The 19,878-nt window shown below is 32.9% G+C and overlaps 3 protein-coding genes across 4 annotated transcripts; all 3 read left to right on the top strand.

The window, feature by feature from the left end:
* On the top strand, positions 1–2,088 carry LOC108338965 (uncharacterized). Its single transcript, XM_017576057.2, has one exon. It carries the CDS (start codon positions 76–78, stop codon positions 1,936–1,938), a length of 1,863 nt encoding a protein of 620 aa, XP_017431546.1. The 5' UTR covers positions 1–75; the 3' UTR covers positions 1,939–2,088.
* Positions 2,089–7,486: 5,398 nt separating this feature from the next.
* On the top strand, positions 7,487–13,419 carry LOC108339013 (uncharacterized). Of its 2 annotated transcripts, none has more exons than XM_017576146.2 (10): positions 7,487–8,224; positions 8,411–8,547; positions 8,675–8,737; positions 8,835–8,921; positions 9,118–9,283; positions 9,535–9,724; positions 10,400–11,232; positions 11,610–12,218; positions 12,331–12,396; positions 13,098–13,419. In XM_017576146.2, exons 1-10 carry the CDS (start codon positions 7,670–7,672, stop codon positions 13,206–13,208), a joined length of 2,817 nt encoding a protein of 938 aa, XP_017431635.1. In that variant the 5' UTR covers positions 7,487–7,669; the 3' UTR covers positions 13,209–13,419. The 2 variants fall into 2 exon arrangements, with proteins under 2 accessions (XP_017431635.1, XP_017431636.1); XM_017576147.2 differs by having other exon boundaries at positions 8,678–8,737.
* A 2,251-nt stretch (positions 13,420–15,670) lies between these two features.
* Positions 15,671–18,613, top strand: LOC108338868 (30S ribosomal protein S9, mitochondrial). The gene is made up of 4 exons (XM_017575916.2): positions 15,671–16,493; positions 16,790–17,230; positions 17,954–18,034; positions 18,235–18,613. Exons 1-4 carry the CDS (start codon positions 15,890–15,892, stop codon positions 18,324–18,326), a joined length of 1,218 nt encoding a protein of 405 aa, XP_017431405.1. The 5' UTR covers positions 15,671–15,889; the 3' UTR covers positions 18,327–18,613.
* The last annotated feature ends 1,265 nt before the right edge of the window (positions 18,614–19,878 follow it).

Below are 19,878 nucleotides of genomic sequence, written 5' to 3' on the forward strand. Positions count from 1 at the left end.
TCATATTAATCATTTTACTGATACACATACACTGAATCCACCTTCTTCGTTCCAGAATCGGTTTTGGTTCTCAGAATGGGGATTGCGTGGTTATGGAATCTGCAAAACCTGTGGCCATTCCGAGTGGACGAGCTGAGAGAATCGAAGCAATTGGTGAAGAAACTGAGCATTCCCGAAGAGACGAAGCAATTCGTATATGCGGTGCATGATTCGCAAAACCAATCCGTTGTTTACATTCTCTCTGCTTTGAATTTGTCGGAGCGATCAGTCTCCGATGCCGAATGCCTTATCAGGGAGATCAAACCCGACGCCGTTTTGGTGCAGGCTGGGGTTTCCCCTTTCTACCAGCTTCAGTCTGAAGAGTGCTCTGTTCCGTTACCGACTTCGTCTTTTGGGGTAATCAAACGTTGTTTTCTTGATAAAATTGGTAGGGACATGTATGAGAATGTTGCAGGTAACTTTGTGTTGAGGGAGATTTTCGGGACCAGTTTTCATGGCCCCTTGTTGGCTGCCAAGAGGGCTTCTGAGGATGTTGGGTCGTCTTTTCTTGTTATAGAGTCTCCTTCTTGTTGGGGTAATAGTAATTGTAGTGATAGTGATAGCAATTCTGAGAGTGGAGTTGATAGGGGGAGTAATTTTCGAGGTCTTGTTAATAGCCTGGTTCCTCAGAAGCATGCTGCTTCTTGGGCTCCTTCGGCTTTGAAAAGGTTTTCTCTTGATAAGGACCTTAGGATGATGCTGGCCAAGGCTTTGTCTGGCCATTTGGATCCTTTTTTGCTTAGTAGTGGTAATGCTAGTTCTGTTTTGGAGGGGGGTGATGAAGAAATTCAGCCATTAACTAGTTATGAGACCCCGGGTTTTGCCAGGTCTATTTATCCTTTGCTCGAGGATTTGTGTAGTATATTTCGTGATCTTCCATCGCTTGGGAAGGCCCTGGCTCATGTGCAGAAGATGTTGTTGGGTGTGAATAGAGGAGAGGTGCTGGACGAGAAAACTGTTTCTGAAGTGTATACTTTCCGAATTGCTGTTGAAGGGCTAAGAATTGCTCTAAATAATAAGGGGTTGAAAAGTGCCGCCAAGTCGGATAAGATTGTGTTCTCGGAGCTTCCGGTTGATGACAAGTTGCATGCACTCTTGGCACAGGCGATTCGGAGCCAGAGTGATAAGTTTAAGACCATTGTGGCAGTGGTAGATGCTAGTGCCTTGGCTGGACTTAGGAAACACTGGGATACTCCTCTTCCTGTTGAAGTCAAAGAGCTGGTTGGGGAACTGATAACAAATTCTGAAGGTAAAGGGGTAATGTTGAATCACAGTGACAAGAAACGGTTGTTAACAGATAAGCCTATGGTGGCAGTAGGGGCTGGAGCGACAGCAGTTTTAGGAGCTTCATCGCTGACCAAAGTAGTCCCAGCATCAACGCTGGTGAAGGTAGTTACTTTCAAAATTCCAACTTCACTTAAAATCGGTCTCAGCCAGATGCAGAAAGTCCTTGCTTTTGTTTTTGGCCAATCAAAAGTTGTGGCTCCAGGTTTTGCAACTTCTGGAGCCAAAACGTCCGGTATCATGAAGACAGCATTATCTGCTGAAAAGATTCGAGTTGTTACTCACAGTGTTATAGCGTCTGCTGAAAAAACGAGTATTTCAGTCATGAGAACGGCTTTCTATGAAATAATGAGGAAGCGAAAGGTGCGTCCTGTTGGGTTCTTACCTTGGGCTACATTTGCAGGCAGTATTGGAACTTGTACAGGCTTGCTTTTGTGCGGTGATGGGATTGAGTGTGCTGTTGAGTCTCTCCCTGCAGCGCCATCAATTGCTAGTTTGGGTCGTGGGATTCAGCATCTTCAGGAGGTGTCTCAAGCAGTGATGCAAACAGAAGGAAGTAAAATCCAAGCATCCATAGAATCTCTAATAAAAAGAATAAAGAAGGCAAGGGATTGATATAGATAGATAGATAATAAAATCATTTTTTCTCTGCAGTTGTGATTTTCTTCATAAAGTGATGAAAATCGGAATGGTTAGAGTTCAGGAAATTCTTCTGTATATAGTTTTTTATCTTATAGAAATTATAATATTTTAGGCTGCTTAAAATACGTCTTATCTACACACACGCACACACGTAATGAAGGCATAACACATGTTTTCAAATTAGAGTGGACATGACAAAAGAGGAAATTCCTTTTTCCTTTTCCTAACCATTATACTATTCATATTCATTCAAATCACAATTCATTCATCTTTCCATTCATTGGTGCATGATTAAAGTTTTTTTCTTCACATTTGTGTCAACCGTCAACTCTTGAGCAGATTTCTTATCACTGATATGCATATTGTCAAGAAGAAAACCAGCATCCGACAAATTAGTTAGTGTGCTTTCAGCACTCAGACAAAAAGCCAGATTATTTTTGTGGTTCCTTTTTGCTGGAACCTAAAATCCAGGCCTTTTATTACTTTAAATTATTTGGCACTAAAATACTATTTGGACTGATTTGTTGACCATTAAAGGTCCTAGCTTGTAAATTTCTTTTACTCCTAGTGATGCTGAACTCAATTTTGCTGCTATATTCTAATTTTATTGAAGTACCATTTTTTATTCTGACTATTTGTTGAGGAAAAGGTACCAGGACAACGCTACTCAACATTTTCCCCCTCCTACTTAAAGAAATTCAGTTCAAATTTCATGATCAATTCCATTTAAGGTGAAGAGGCAAAAACTCTGGACAGGTTAAATGTTTTTTACTTATTATGCAGATCATATTTTCTGCTTAGTAGCTAGAATTGCACTAAATGTAATACTGTTAAGTAGCATCTGGCTCTCACGATACTTGTTGCCCTAATTCCGATAAGTTTTTTATTAGTATGATTCGTACCAATTTCATATCTTTCCCTCTGATAATTGATGCGGTGATTTAATTATGACAATTTAAGCAGCAAATGAGCTATGACTTTGGAGTGCTCCTATACTAATAGAAGAGAAGTTTCAGTGGTGCCAAGTCTTGGCATATATGCATTTTTCCCGTCATACTCCGACATCCTCCTCAATTTCTTCCCTTTCTCCACATGACCATTGTTATAGCATATATTTATTTTTGCTCTTTTACAGTATAGGTTCTAAAAATCAATTTTACTCCTGGAACATTATTTTTTTTGGGCAAAATATTCCAGGAGTTACTTCTGTTTGACCTCTATTTCTTTTCACTTTGTAAGGCTATTTCTAACCTGTGTTCAATTCCTTCTTCTTCCTTCAGATTCCCTATGCTCTCCAATTCTTTTTTATCTAATTTGTTATGCTCTTCTTTTTGTTAATTCACCATCATCTCATTTTTTTTTACTTCATCATTACTATGTTCTTATTGCTCCTAGTTTGATGATGATTGTGGGTGTAAACTGACTTATTGTTTATCGTGAATTTCTTTCATTTTGGGTTCTTTGATTTTGTTATTTATGCGTTTGTGTTTGTATTAGTCCAAGCACAATTACATAAAAAGACAAAGCTATGCAAGGAGAAGTTTTACTTCACTCAATAACCTGTGTTTTATTACTAACCTACAGTGAAGCATTTTCTTATACCAATTTTTTTAATTTACCAACAAACTTGTTTTTCTAATTGAACACATTGATATTTCTCAATAAACTATTATTCTTCAGGATACTAAAAAAATTTCTCTTATTATTATTTATTTTATATGTTTATATAAATTGAACCGAATTTACTATCAATGGGCTTTTTAGATAGTAACTCTTAATTGGGTTTAATTCCCAATAATTTTATCTGACAATTTCATCAAACACCTCCATAAATTTTTATCTGCATCTCCATGTTAACAAAATTCTTTTTTTCTTTTTATTGTACAATTCAAAAATTATTTTGAAAAATGAATTCTGAGTTATGGTTTCTGAATTATATAATTTAAAATTCAAAAATAGAAAACACGAAATTTCGCAAGAAAAAATTAATGGAATTGCAGGGCCACCAAAACTCTTCCACGAATATACGATATTATGGAAAATATTGTTGTCATTTTCTTCTCGTCAGTTCTCTAAACTTCTATGATTCCTGAATTTCTTCAAATGATGTATTTTTATTCGTAATCAATCCAGAAAATAAAATCGTAATCTATTCGATTTTACCTACTATGTGGAAAATTAAATGTTCTGTTTTTCAAATATATTGTATAAAATAATTAAAGAAAACAAGGTATAATTGATCTAATTGAGAGAAAGAAAAAATCATAATTGCCTTGAAATCTGAAAATTACAAATAAATAGAAAAATAAGTTATTTAGGAAAGAATATAGTAATAACGTCTCCAATTTGGGAGTCAAGGTGTAATTTTTTTCTTTTAATAATTCGAGAATAATTCCTCGAATAAATTGAATCCAAATAATTAAAACAATTTACTATTTATATTTCATTGTCTACAAAAATAATTAAAACAATTTCACTATTTATATTTCATTGTCTACAAAAATAATTAAAACAATTTCACTATTTATATTTCATTGTCTACAAATACATTAATATGTAAAATTTCTAATGTTCCAAGTCTATAAGTCATTTAGCATATTAAGTACTAAAGAATTTCGTTACATAAAGGAAAATTTATAAAAAGGAAAAATTATTACAACTCTTTAACCAAATCCAATACAAAAATAAACAATTTGTTATAATAGAGATAAAATCAATTTATAATATAGAAGTGGATGCAAACTTTGTTTCAGAAGTCAGTTTTGTAAAGTTGAATTAGACTTAAGTTTACCTCTTAATATGATATCATAGTTATGATTTGATTTAGGCATAAGTCCACTCCTTAACCGTAGTAGTAGTACAATACAAGTGCTGTATAAGAAAAAATAGAAGCCCATAATCTTTAGAAATGTTGCAAAACCACCGTTGTTTTAAAGTTTAAGTGAGTTAATTGGAAAAAAAAATTAAGTGGGTTCAAAACACGATTTACTTTAAATTAAATCAAAAGTAGGTTTGACCTTATTTGTTCACGTTAAAGATAAATTTAATCTAGAAAAGTGAGATATCTCTAACTTTCACAAACTAAATGTTCTTGTTGGTAAATTAATTTCTGGTGTTAGTTAACATTTATTGAGGCAGTGAGTATATTTAAGGATATATGGAAACTTGAAAAAGACTAGTAGTTAAGTACCACTATTTGACTAGGCCGACCTAAATAGGTTGTCTTGTGCTATGTCCTGTTTAACTTAGGTTCTTCTCAAGTTAATTTTGGTGGATTAATTTCACATTTTTAAAGATAATATTGGATTATACTTTCTGCCAATATTAATAAAATGAACACGTTATGACAATAATGGAGTAAATTTAATCTTATCTCGCAATAATTCAACTTTAATATTTCTTTATAAATAGAATGTGTTCTAATAGTAATTTCGTTTTGAAATAGAATGTTTTTTAATTTCAAATTAGTTCAGATAACATTATTGTTAGAATCAAGTATTTATGGAATTATTCATTTTGAAATATAACTTTTTTTGGCAATTTAACTTTTATAAAAGTATTGAGAATTGAAAAGAAAATATTTTTTTTTATCTTGATTTTTAAACTATGTAAGGTTTAGAGTTTTCGTCTTTAGATGTGTTATAAATATTTCAATCTCAATTTTATTGAGATAAGAGTGTTAAGATAAAATGTTATTCACTTTAAAATTTAAAATTCTTTCACAATTATGTCCTTTTATCATTGGAATAGATTGTGATAAAGATAATATATTACAATTTAATCTTTGAATATATCCATTATCATTTGATAAAAGAAACTTTTTTAAATCATGATTAATTAGCTTTTATTCTAAGATTCAACGAGAAAATTAAGTAGAAATAAACACGATTTCAATATACATAAGAAATTTACATTATTTATAATTTAAAATTTTAGATAGAAGACTTAAATTTATACTTACGTTGTTAACAAGTTTAAATACAAAACTAGTTATTCTAAAATCTTATAATTTTTTCTTTAATTTAGTTATGAAAAGTTTTTCTTTTAGTAATCCAAACTAGATATACTATTTAAAATTAATTTTCACCTTAACGTATACAAAATTTTCTTAAAATATAACTATATGAGAATTTAAAAGTGAGTCGTGTCACTTTAATTAGAATGAAACACATAAAGTTAAAAACCCATTCATTGTCATTTGAATAAAAAATATTGTCAATTTCTGCGTAATTTGATTTATATCTTATTGGTGTTATATATTTTATTACGTAATGAAATAAATAATATGTGAGAAGAAAATAGTTAAACACTGAATAAAAGTCTCCTGCTAAAGAAAAAGTATTCATATTTTCACACAAGAGAAGGAGTTTCTTATATGCCCACGACGAACAATTAGCATGTTCTATTGTATAAAGAAAAAGGGCACCAACGATTATCACCTGTGGGGCCGTGCAGGGTGTCAAATTCCATAAATATGAGTAAAAAGGTAAGATTTTTATGATAACTGTTTAGAAATCATACATATTTGGATGTTTTCTGGTGCATAAAAGTTACAGTGAATGATTTTATTCTGCATGATCTTAATTTGTAACCGATACAGTGACAGTGACAGTGATGGAATTGCGTAGGCAACAGGGAACAACTTCTTCGGCAGTTTCACTGTCTTATAATAAAGTTTGTAGAGTCCTATAATGTTATTACTTATTATCATAGAACAAGAGTAAACAGGCACAGTTAACTGCTGTTAGAAGCAGTAAAATCAAGAGTAGTACATTATGTACGTTTGTAAGTAATGCCTTATTAGGCCAACCACTTCCAAATGGTGATGTGTTCGTTGTCCTTTTCAACACTAAATGTCTTCAAAAGAAAATTAATGGTATCTGAGGTCATCCATCTTTCGCTCTCAGAAAACCCTCTGATACGAAACTTGTAAGGTTTTCTAATCACATAGTCAAAGTGCAACAGAATATCAGAGCCATCGGTTGGAGGCTTCTCATGATCCAATGACAGTTACCACATATCATAATATTATTTTTTGTAGCTAGTTGTTGGTTGCTGCATCTATGTCAAGGTAGAGCCAGAGGAGTTCATATTCTTCCTAGCAGTAAAAGTCGACCATAGAATCTCAATAGCATTACTTTACAAACACAAACCAACAATTTCATCAAAATCTATCCCTTAAACATCAGTGTGATGATAAAATCAAGGGAGGGAAATCATCACAGCTTGGTCAGATAAAGCAGCTACGTAGAATGGATGAGAACTCAACTTACCCTTTTGATGTAGGAAGAAAGAAACAAACTGCTGCGTGAAAAACAGGTTGTTTCATGTTATTTTATCAAAGAATTAACTTCAAAGTTGACGAAAATAAACAGAAGCCATATGAGGTAGTTATGATATGAGAATCAATACCTGCTTGCGCCTCTGCTACTACATGGTACCCCACAAAATATCTTCTTTTCTTTTCATCCCTACACCAATATATTCATATCTAGTATAGTGAATTCCCTTTTACTGGGAGGCTATAAAAAAACCATCTTTCCAATAAATTTGAGCTGTTTGATTGGATGATCCAAGCCTTTATATCCATGACCCATATGGGGAACCCTCATGTGGCACACAACTACCAAACTTGTCCTTAGAATATCTTACAAATCCTGACTTTTTGGAGTTTCTGATATCTGGCTTGGCTCCCCATGCCACCATGTCAGTGTTCCATTTGATATGTGGCTTCTGGGGGCTCTTGTCTGTGAGCTTTTGTACTGGTGTGGGGTGTGCTTCATGCTGTCCCTATCAGCTGTTTCAGCAGGGTAATAGAAGGTTTGAACAGAAAACCGATAGGTTTTGGAAGTTCAGTGAAGAAGCTGATAGATGGGTTGAAGTGCAACTGCCCTGTGATCTGATATCTGGTGGTGATAGTGAGTGTGGTAAGGTGAACACAAGGGAAGAAAGCGTGGATCAAGAACAGGGATTTGATGACAAAAAGATGAGACTAGACAGAAAAGATGATAAAGTAGGAGTTGTTGGGCCCTTGGATGTGGTTCTGATGCCTCTGAGAAAGAGAGTTTCACTGACCAAAATGTCTGAGACATCTGTGTGGATCACTGGTGAAAGTGGGTCTATCTATGAGAGGTTTTGGAATGGATTGGAATGGGTGATGGCCCCTCATGACTTGCCAATATCAGCAGGACGTGCAGTGGCAGTTTTTATCATCGGTCAGATGATTCTTGCTTTATCTGAATCAGGAACTCTGTATCAGGTTGTACACACATCAGTTCTCAGAACTATATTTCATTCAGAAAATCCACCCTTCTATTAGGATACATTTTAAAAACTACATGCATATAGATTGTCAACTTCTCTTGCAACTTAAATCACTCAGTAATATGATTTGGTTATGCACTTAAATCAGTCACTTCTCTACTGACCTTGTTTTATTTAGCAGATGCATTTTCAACTTGGTGAAGTTTCACAACCAGTTTGGGTTGAATTCTCACCTGCACTTGGTCAAATTACAGATAATGAACAGGAGAGAAATACTTTGACATTGATGAAGTCTGGTGTGGTGTCAGATGATGGACAGTGAGTACACATTGAAATTTTAGTTTCTGAGATTAAACACAAGGATGCATTTGAATTGGGTGCTTACTTAAAGTCTGAAACCTATCAAGCTCTTAATTTCTCGTTTGTGTTGTTGCATTGTCCACAGAAGATGTTATTTCTGCACAAAGAATGGAACTCTTGTAGAACTTGATGTGGTCGAGTCTCCAAGGTAAAACTCAAGTTTCGGAGCACATAAATGTACATAAGTTAAATCCTAAGCAAATATTACTAATTTCGGTCCTATTTTGCCAATATATATAGAACAGATGGACAAATCATGGCCAACCAGCTGGAGCAAATGTTGCAGCAATAGCTGCTGTTGCTTCTGCACGAGAAGCTGTATACACCATAAGGTGGGTAATGTGTGTTGCTTGAAACACTTTGATTCGTAAATAGAACAGTAAAGAAAAGACAGAAAACAATGTTGAAATGCATTGTTGTTTTCCTTCTTTTCATGGACCACCGTGTTGTTGTCTTTAAACAGTTATCAGACATCATTTTTCACCTTTTTGGAGTATAACATGTTTAACTGATGATGTGGTGATGTAGTTCTGCGGGAGATCTTTTTGAGTATAATCGAAAATCAAAACCGTCGTGGAGGAAGCACATATGGCAAGAAAAAACAGCAAAAGTTTCACCTTTGATTCCGTCTAAAGGGTGCATTTTAAATGGATTAAGTGGTGATCATTCTGAATCTCTGTTTCTTTTAACCAAGGTACTGTTAATGAAATTATTTTATGAACATATCTTCCATTATCAGAATATGAGTGTAATAGTAATCAGGAAGATATCGGTGAATTAGCTCTATCAAAATTACTGATGAAGTAAAACCATGGTTCCAATTAACTTTATAAACCAATTGAGCATCTTGTTAAAATTTAGAATTTCATCTTAATGCGGCTCTTCAAGAATCTAAAAGAAAAACTGTTTCTCTTTGACACCATTTAAAAAATGATAATTGTGCAGGAAGGCACTTTGGTGGAGAGAAGATTGCATCAAAGGAAGTGGAAATGGGTAGTTCATGGAAGTCCTGAACAACAAACTTTGACATCTATTACGCCAGCTTTGCAAGATGAATCAAGTGAAACATTCATTTCTTTATTTTTTACTACTTCAGCTGGATCTGTTTTTGAATATCAAATGCCAAAACAACTAGGTCAGTCATCCAATTGTTCTAAATCTGTTTAACATTATCCATGATTGATATTTACTTCTATGATTATATCAACCCCTTGATTTCACTAAACATGAACTTTACTATTTGGGATTTTCAGTTTCATTGTTTATGTATCAATACACAAAGGAGTTTGTGAGACATAATGTTCTGATTTTCACCAGTAACATTTAAGTAAACGATTGGAATAGTAATCACCATCACCAAAACCATCTTCCATCTGAAATTTGATTCCAATCCTTAGGAACTAAATAAGAGACAATCATCATTCCCAGCTACCTTTACTTGTATCTTCTACATAGTTTACCTCACTTTAGTTGTTTGATAATTAGGAACCAAGAGTAATCAATTGATGGCTAACTGTTATGTAATCAAATTCATAATCTGTGAAGAACCTGAAAGATTATTGCAGCATATACACAAGCAACGAAAAGACTAACAAGATTATTTGTGGATTAGATTCATTATTTCAACATCGGTAAACACTTGTTGGCAATTCCTACTCTACTCATAAGAATAGCTAGTATTTGCAGTATATATTTTTTCACTGAAGCCACATATGCAGAATAAAGTAAGACATAGTATACTATCTGAGAAAGACTCAAACTATTCCTGTTCCAACAATAGTTTTCTATCTGAATTCTCACATGAAAACAGGCAGTGTTCATAATAATCAGTTTCCAGAAGCATGGGGAAGTCATGAGCATCCCTCACAAGCTAAAGCAGCAAGAGGTATAGCTGGCTTACCATTACAAGTTGGGAGGATACTGTATGCACTAGATGATGGTAGACTTGCAGAATTGCATCTAGCAGGAATAGGTGGTGAAAGTTCAGGACCATCTGTACCGCAAAACTCTCGAAGGAAAGCATCAATGAAATATGTTTGGACTCTATTAGATGTGCCAGAGAGTGAAGGATGGAATGCAGAATATTGTACAGAAGAACGTGGCCCCAGAAATTGTATTATAGGCACAAAAGATGAGTCATATGATTCAGGAACAAGTTCAGTAACAGGTAGGAGAAAACAAAGCCAAGCACAGAGTTATTACTTGTCTGTAGGCACAGGTGGTGAGCTGAGTAAATCTTCAGAAGAAGACAGTCTACCGGATGACTGGATTAGTAGTAACTTCCGCTTGAGACTGTTGTACGAAGGCAAGTCATTCTTCTTAATAAACAATGATGGTTTGGTTTTTGAATACGTTTGTATTGAGAATGTATGGGTATGGTTGAAGCATGATAGCTCCTCAGCTATGAGTGGTATAGTGGGGAGCTATAATGGAAGTTTGTTTATGGTTGATACATTTGGGAGTTTGTTCCTTAGAGAATGGAGTGGTAACGACATAGCATGGAAAAATTGCACTGCTTTGAGGAAAGGGAGACATGTTATTGGAGGTCAACCATGGGACATGTTACCAGGTAAAGCAAGGAGGGCTACAACTGAAGATTCAATCTTCTTTGTGAGCAAAAATGGAAGATTACTGCAGTTCATGGTAGGTAAACAGTAACACAATTTTCTCAAACTAAAACATAAGGTACAAGATGATAACATAGGTGTAACCTATCAACTTTTTAATTGCTTAGAAGTTAGAATACTTAAGAGACAAGCCTAGACAAAAAATGATTGAAGTGTGAAGGAGTGACACTTCAAAAAGCTTAAGATGTTAGGTAAAGACACATCAATGATTGTATGCCTGTTAACAAAATTATGATTGTACTTCCATATTTTCTGCAGTTTGTGTCTTAAACATTGGTAACTATTTGCAACACGAATGGATTGAAAATCAATATTTTCAGGGAATAAACCCTTTAGACGTGAAATGCTGCTACACTAGCTAGATATGAAGTAAAAATTTACATGTTTACCCAGGTGTACATGAGGAAGTTTAAATGGAAAGATTGCAAAAATCCTCAAAATGTGAAAGTTGCAAGTATAGTTGACCAGGAATTGTTCAGGGAAAATATAGTCTTTGTCACTGGAGTAAATGGTCGGCTATATCAGTATAACAAAGTGACTGAGCTGTGGCATGAGCATTATCAGTCTCAACATTTGATTCTGTCCCAGTTTCCTGGAACAGTCATAAGACCATCAACAAAATCACTCTCAGGTTCTCTCTTCATGCTTTCAAGAGAAGGTGGACTTGTTGAGTACCAGTGGAATACTTGGTATGGATGGAACTGGGTAGAACATGGCACACCTTATAAAGGTGTTACACTGGTTGGTTCGCCTGGTCCTAGCTTTGAAGGTAATCAACTACTTTTGATAGGCTCAGATGGTAAAGTATATCTGAGATACATGGACAACAGTGCATGGAAGTGGAAGGATTGTGGTTTCCCCAATATGGGAAATAAAATTGTTGAAGCACATAGTGGAAGATTCAATGAGGAGAAACCAGATCAGATTGATGGAAATTGTGCATCTGGCTTGAACAAGGACCAGGATAACATTGTTGGCCTCAGCTTAAATTGTGAACCAAAGGTAAAAGTTAGTCTTTAGTTACTGGTTGGTTAAAATTGACATCCTTGTACTTTTGAAAAAATAAATAAATGAACAAGAACATAGAATTGACTTTGAGTCTTATACAACACAGGTGGCATCCACAAGACCAATTCCATTTTCTGAAGGTTCTGTCATATTTGAGCTCAGAGATGGCAGGGTAAGAACCTTATCACACTGAGATTCTAATTATCAGATGGAAAACTCTTATTATAAGTTTATAACCACATATATCATCCATTCTTTAGAAAGAATAGTTATTTAGAGAAAAAAACTTGAAGGGTGGATTTTATAAACATTCAAGTTCTGTGCATTTTAAGTTTCCATTTGTCAAATTTCTTTGATATTGTCTGTGATAGCTTTTCACAACAACCATTAGCAATAACTCTTAATAGAGTTAAATATTTTTTTATTTCTTAAACTTAGATACGAAATTGGAATTCGTTTCACATCCCAAACTTTAAAAATTAATTAACATAATTCTTTTAATTTAATTGTGTTAATTTTTTTTTACACACGTCTCAAGTTGGTATTTCAGTTGTTTATACATTTTGACATGTTCCAGTTCAAATATCAGTCTAACTAAAATGCATTAAAATTTGGAATAGTGGCGAATTCTAATTTTACGTTCAAATTTAAGGACTGAAAACATATTTAATTTTATATAATATTATAAACTAGCTTGAAAACTTATACCATCCAATGGGACTGCATGAATTTCATCCCTTTTGGCATTTGCAATGCCCTTTTGAAACCTGCCAATTCAAACTCTCACAAGCAAATATACTGAAAAGGTGTTTTGGTATTGTGGTGAAGTTTATTGCTAAACAGTTATATAGCTAACATCATGACTTATGGCAGTTAGCAGAATTACAACTTGAAGAGGAGAAAGAATGGACTTGGTCACGGATAATTGGCACTCCAAATAGTTTATGCTTGGAAAATTATTGGATTACACTTGCATCATCATAGTATCGTCTGCAATCTCTCACCACATGACAGGGATCTTATCACAAGCACTTGGTGTACTGACAAACATTCTTGTTAACAGCTTAACTCCTCCAGAGGCTGAAATAGTTGTGATGTGCAGCTGAAAAGCCCGGGGAGAAAAGCCATCTGAACAAATATGTTAAAAAAATATAAACATCAAATAGATAATATATAAAATGCATATTTAGATTAACTTGTTTCTATAAAAACAGTGTTGTTTGCTATAATCTAAAATCTATGACTTATAAATAATGTGTTGTTTGCTATAAAAACACTGCCAAAGAGATGAATAGGAATACATCAGAAGCTTTTTTACCGATCTGAGTAAATGTGTTTCTTAAATTACGAAAATGGTGCAACTTTAAAAAAAAATTGAAGTTGGGCAAGCTTGTCAATGGCACGACATCACGAAGATGAAGTGGTGACAATATTGTTAAAAAATAGATTTAAAGTTAACTCAACCTAAAGCGTTGAATCTTACATTACATTAATGTCTTTTTTTTTATCAATATAGATTAATTTGTTTTTGAAATTATGAAAATGGTGCAAACTCTAAAGTAAAAGATAATGATACTTTAACAACATTTTATTGACAATATTTTAATACAAGATCTATATTGATATTTATGATTATTATTATTAATTGTGAAGTAATTTTAGACCAATCACCAAATAATACTTATATAATATTAAAATGGTGTCAAAAAGTATCGTTCTCCTAAAATAAATTTTAAGTTGGGCAAAACTTTAAAAAATGGTGCCAACATATCTTCTCACGTAAGTATGCATACATTTCAATTTCAATGAAACTAAAATTTAATGGAACGTAAACATTAATAAATAATGTGATAGCGGATAGAATAATAAAAATAATAAATAATAAATTTTATTAGAATATGTTATAATTATTTTGATATCATATTAAAAGTATATTTTAAATATTATTCAATTTTACAAAATTACCTAAAGAATAAGATTTGCATCCTTTTATACATATTATTATGAAATCAATTTATATATAATAAGTAACGTGAATCTCCAACAAACATGCAGAACTTGCCTTACTTCGAAATTTTTTAAAAAGTTGCACGATTTTCATAATTTTAAAAGTAAATTAAAGCACATTGTTTTTTTAGAAAAAAAAAAAAAGAACCACGCACATAATGTGATTAACAACTAAGATATTATTTTGGAAGCAATTAAGAATTTTTCTTGTTCTAATAAATGAGAATTGTAAATTTAAGTAATGTTTAAGATTAAAATTAGCTAGTTTATTTTTACTACACAAAAAAAGTAATGTTCATTTTTGTTTTTGTTTGACTATTCAATTATGATCTAGTAATTTCTATTTACAGTTTTTATTTATCATAATAACAACAGTTTCCATTTCATAAGTTTTGTTTAAGAAATCAATTCAATTTTCTTAACATCAATAAGTGAATTAAACATTCATATAAACAATTTGATACGTGATTAAAAAAATGGTATAAAAAAATGTATAATAAAATATATAATAAGATTAAAAGTATATTGAATATCTTAAAAAGGTTTTGAAACATCCAACCAGTTGAACAAAAGATAATGAATTTTGCGAGTGTAATAAAAAACTATTTTAAATAAAACAAAGTTTAAGAATAAAGATAATAAAAAAAGATAAATTTAATATATTACCTCATAAAGATGAATTTTATAAAAAAATCGAATATTCTCACCTAAAAAAATAAACAATAAAAAAATATTAAAAATAAATATAAATAAGATAATAAATTATTTAGATAATACATCATTTAAACATAATAAAATAAATAAAAAGTGTGTAATATAAATTGTGATAAGAAAAAATATATGTTGGTAATGTGATTCCATTTTGCAGAATATAAAACAAACCCAATAATAAGAAAAGAGTGAAAAAAAAGGGCATAGAGAAACAAGAAAAATATGTATGTGTTACATGAGAAACCATATATGTTTTATGTTTTAGTTGTTTAAACACATGGGGAAGAGACAAACAAATGTGTATATATTTATCTTCATTTTTATGCTTGAATAAAAAAATTGAATAGTACTGTATCTATATTTATATTCAATAATTTTCTATCAAACTAGGACATATCATAAAATATTATTATGGAAATGAGTTTATTTATCATACATGTAACTTTTTTAAATGATTTTTTTAAGGAAAAATATTTTTTTATTTTGATCTTTTAAAAATGTTTTTAAAAGCATTTGTCCAACATATAAATAAAAGTTTTACTTAAATGTCTTAAAATAAATTGTGTTTTTTTTTCTTTTTTTTTCTCCTAATGAAATTGTGTATTTCAATTTCAATAATAGAATGCGTTTTTCCCTTATGATTCCTTTTTGTTGTTTTTCATCACCTAAATAAGTTTAACAAAAAAAGACCTTGTTAAACCTTGATTAGTTTTTCTTTGAACAACAAAGAAATTAAAGCACTTTCAACCATTTCATTAAACGACGACGGTTTGATCCCTGCTTCTGTAAACCTAATCCTAAGCTTAGTAGTCCCTCCCTCCCTCACTCTTCCACTCACTCCGATCGCCACCGTCAACTCTCCGGCGACTATTTTCTCACGCAAAGCAAGAATGAATGGTATCACTTTCGCTCTATAATTCAACTTCACATTCACTCTCTTCATCACCATGCTTTCTCGTTTAATCCCTAAACCCTCTCATCTTCGTCGCTTCCTCTCTCTTCCGTTGAAACCGCCCCACGCACCTGTGAAACCCTACTTCACCACCTTCGTTGTTCCTAAACACTTCTCCACCAACAGCGGCGGCAACGGCGATGGAAAGGATCCCTTCTCGAACCGCCTGTGGAACGATTTTCAGGAGACCGACGAAAAGTTCGGCGCTTTATTCGAGGAGGAGAGTGGAAGCCTTGCTGGAATAAACGAAGAGTCTGGGAAAAGGGAGGAGCAGAACTGGCTGCAAGAGGAAGAAAAGGGGTGGTTGCAAGAGAAGGGTCTCGATGATAAAGACGAGGATGCTATATTTAAAGGGATCGAGAGCGAAAGTGGAGATGCGGGTGGTGGAGGTGGTGCTGTTGATGGTTGGAATTTTGGAGTTGGAGAAGGAGAGGACTTCAAACCCTGGAACTTGAAGGGAGAGGACAAAGAGGATGTGTTTGATTTCAAAGAGGAGGATGTGGAACATGAAAGCGGCATCCCTGCTTTGGATGGTAAGCCCGAAGTGGATGTTGAACAGCTCGAGAAGGAAGAGCAAGCTCTCACTGCTGTTGTCAAAGGTTAGGCTTTAACAATACATTTTTATAGATGTAATTTGTCAATGCCAATATCGTTATGGTTCTTGTAAGGTTTGAATTGATGGCATAGATTCATACTATATGACTGGTTTCTATGATTTTCTCTTTACAGTTTAGTAGGCATGCACTTTTTACCCTGGAATGACTTTTAGGAGAGTTATCACTGAACTTTAGGGTTTAGGGTTTAAGATGATGTTTTTTGTGGTTGAATGAGAATGTATTGTATGTTGTTGTACCATTGCTGTTTTTGTTTATTTAGGTAGCTGTTGTTATTGCAGGTCCAAAACGTGCATTTGGTGATTTGATTGCTGCTTCTGGAATCACGGATGAAATGCTTGACAGTTTGATTGCGTTGAAAGACTTCGACGGAGTTGATGGGTTGCCCCCTCTTAGTGTAATTGAAGACATGCGGTATGAGAGGAATACTAGAAAATCCACTAGAGGTGAAATGGAGCGTCTGAAGCAAGAGGAAGCTGCAAAGGCTAGAGTGAAACAAGTTGATGACAAAGGTCGTGCCTATGGAACAGGAAGAAGAAAATGCAGTGTTGCCCGTGTCTGGGTTCAGCCTGGTAATGGTAAATTTGTAGTTAATGATAAAGAGTTTGATGTCTATTTTCCTATGCTTGATCATCGCGCCACGCTCCTCCGACCTTTCTCTGAGACAAAGACACTGGGGCTCTGGGATGTCAATTGTACCGTGAAAGGAGGCGGTGTTTCAGGTGAGGTTGATTACATTTAGTTAGTTTCTATATTAGAATGTTCGTTATTGCATCAGCTTCTTTCATTGTATGATTATCTTTCTTCTCTTAGCTGAAGCATGTCTAGTTTTGATTAGCAAATGCTTCTTATAGTTTGTGGAACATCTGTGTCACGTCTGCCTCTAAACTTCGATCTATGTAGTCGACTTCAGCCACTAAGAAAACTTAATTGTTCTTGAGTTCAAATATTGCCGTAACTATTCTAGTGATATGGAAATTGCCCTTTGCCATGTAAACACGAGCTTTCTTTAATTTAGACTTGACCTGGTAAGAAAAATATCTGTGTTGATTCAAGAAAATAAAATAATATCGAACTGAATTATATGTATATGCTGCGTTACTACACCTTCACTAATATTAAAAGCAGTCTACTATGTCATATCGTTATGTTTTCATTTCCTTGTGTCTTTATATTTTCTGGTTTTATTTAGGGCAAAATGCATTCTGCTTTAATTTCAGCTTTGAGCTAATCCCAGCATGAACAGTTAAGTTTGACAAATAAATGCTTGATCTTTGATTTATCACCCGATAGACACTTCTATTCAACTTCCCCTGACAAATCCTAGACTGAGAAAACTACGCACAGTTGAAGTTTTGCAGAACCACCAACTGGATAACTTGTCAAAGTTCATTTGTTTAGCTATCATTCCATTGGTGTAAATGAAATGCGTTTTGTGACAACAGGGCAAGTTGGAGCTATACGATTAGGGATCAGCAAGGCTTTGCAAAACTGGGAACCAGATTTGCGGCCTGCACTGAGAAATGGTATAACCTTTCCGTTGATTTACTTTGTTACTGTTTTGTTTTCCTACCATACTACAAAGCTCTTCACTAATCATTTTTCATATCAAACTTCCCAACTGCGAATTCATGTGAATTAGTCTTTAAGATGTGGCTTGGTTTTATGTTATACTGCACTAAGATGATTGATTAACTAAGCAACTATTTTCTTGAATCTTGATCAGCTGGTTTCCTAACGAGGGACTCGCGAGTGGTAGAAAGGAAAAAGCCAGGAAAGGCAAAAGCAAGAAAAAGTTTCCAATGGGTCAAGCGTTGATACTACGAGTACCTTTCTCTGGATGGCCATTTTTTGTCTGGAATATTAGCATTCCTCAATAACATATTGAAATTCGTTTATCTTGTACTGCATCATCCTTGATGTAATCAGCGTTTGGATTTCAATGACTCAACTGTAGAAAATTTTGTTCACGGATATGTTAGGATTCATTTACTCTTTGGTATTTTTCCCTTTAATCTTCCTTTTGCCCAATGAATGTTGTGGTAGTCATCGTAGGGAGATAAGTATTGACTGTGTTATATCCAATCAGCATGATTTTGAGTTTATATTATTCGTTCATGGTTTTGTTGTATAAGAGGTCTATATAAGTCAGTTTGGAAAACTTCTTCTATATAAGACAGTTTGGAAAACCTCTTTACACAAGGACGGCAGATCAAGGTGTTTGGTCGTACCATGAAATTTTAGTTTTATAAGAATTTTCAAATTAAGACCATAGAGCAACTTAAGCGTTACTTTTTAAGTTATTATAATTTTAAAATACATTTCTAACCATGAAATGGGGTTATGTAAAATAGTTGAATGCTGATGCTAAAAATAAAGGATAATGATAACTTTGATAATATTTTTTTGATAACATTTTAACACCGATTATGTATTATTCTGTGATTGGTCCATGTTAGTGTTTATGATTATTATTATTATTGATTGTAGAGTAATTTTGTATCAAAATGTTATTAAAAAAATATTGTTAAAGTATCATTATTCAAAAATAAAAAACTTGATTAAAATAATTTTTACTTTTATTCTTGTTTAATTTATCTATTGTCAGATCTCAGTTTGAAAATCAACTGAAATAGCTTTAACTAACTAATGTTATATTAAAAATTTAACACTAATTAGAAATTAATGGTCAATATAAGTCTAATTATGTTGGAATTATTTTATGGGTGACTATATTATGCTTTGTGGTATATTTATATGCAACTCAACATGAGAATGACAAGAAGTTTGTATTGAAATTATATACTTTATTCATGAATAAGTTGAAAATATGAATAGATGAAATTTATAAAAAAATTGATAAGAGGTTTATCTATTTGGCAAATTTTTATTATAAACACTTTAATAAATTTATGGTAACAACAATTGATTGAAACCTACAGCAAAAACATTGATATTGTATGATTTAGAGTTTATGGTAAATTAAAACTGATTTGGATTGTCTTATATATATATATATATATATATATATATATATATATATATATATATATATATATTTATAATATTATGAATTATATTTTAAGAAAATTATAGTCTAAATATCATTTTTGGACATGTCTAAAAAAGTGTTTGGCTAACTTTTGTCATTTTTCAATTTAAATAAATTAACATATAAAGTAACAAAATATAAAATTTGTAATGAAATTAAAAAAAAAGAATTTCTGTCACAACATTTCAACACTAGAAAAGAATAAAATTTATTTATATAATTTTTTCAATTAAAAATAATTAACATAAAAAGTAAAAAAATTGTACTGAAATTAAAAAAAAAATCTGTCACAACCTGTCAACTCCCGTAAAAGAATAA

This window comes from Vigna angularis, chromosome 5, assembly GCF_016808095.1.
Source record: "Vigna angularis cultivar LongXiaoDou No.4 chromosome 5, ASM1680809v1, whole genome shotgun sequence".
In the NCBI taxonomy this organism is placed as follows: domain Eukaryota; kingdom Viridiplantae; phylum Streptophyta; class Magnoliopsida; order Fabales; family Fabaceae; genus Vigna; species Vigna angularis.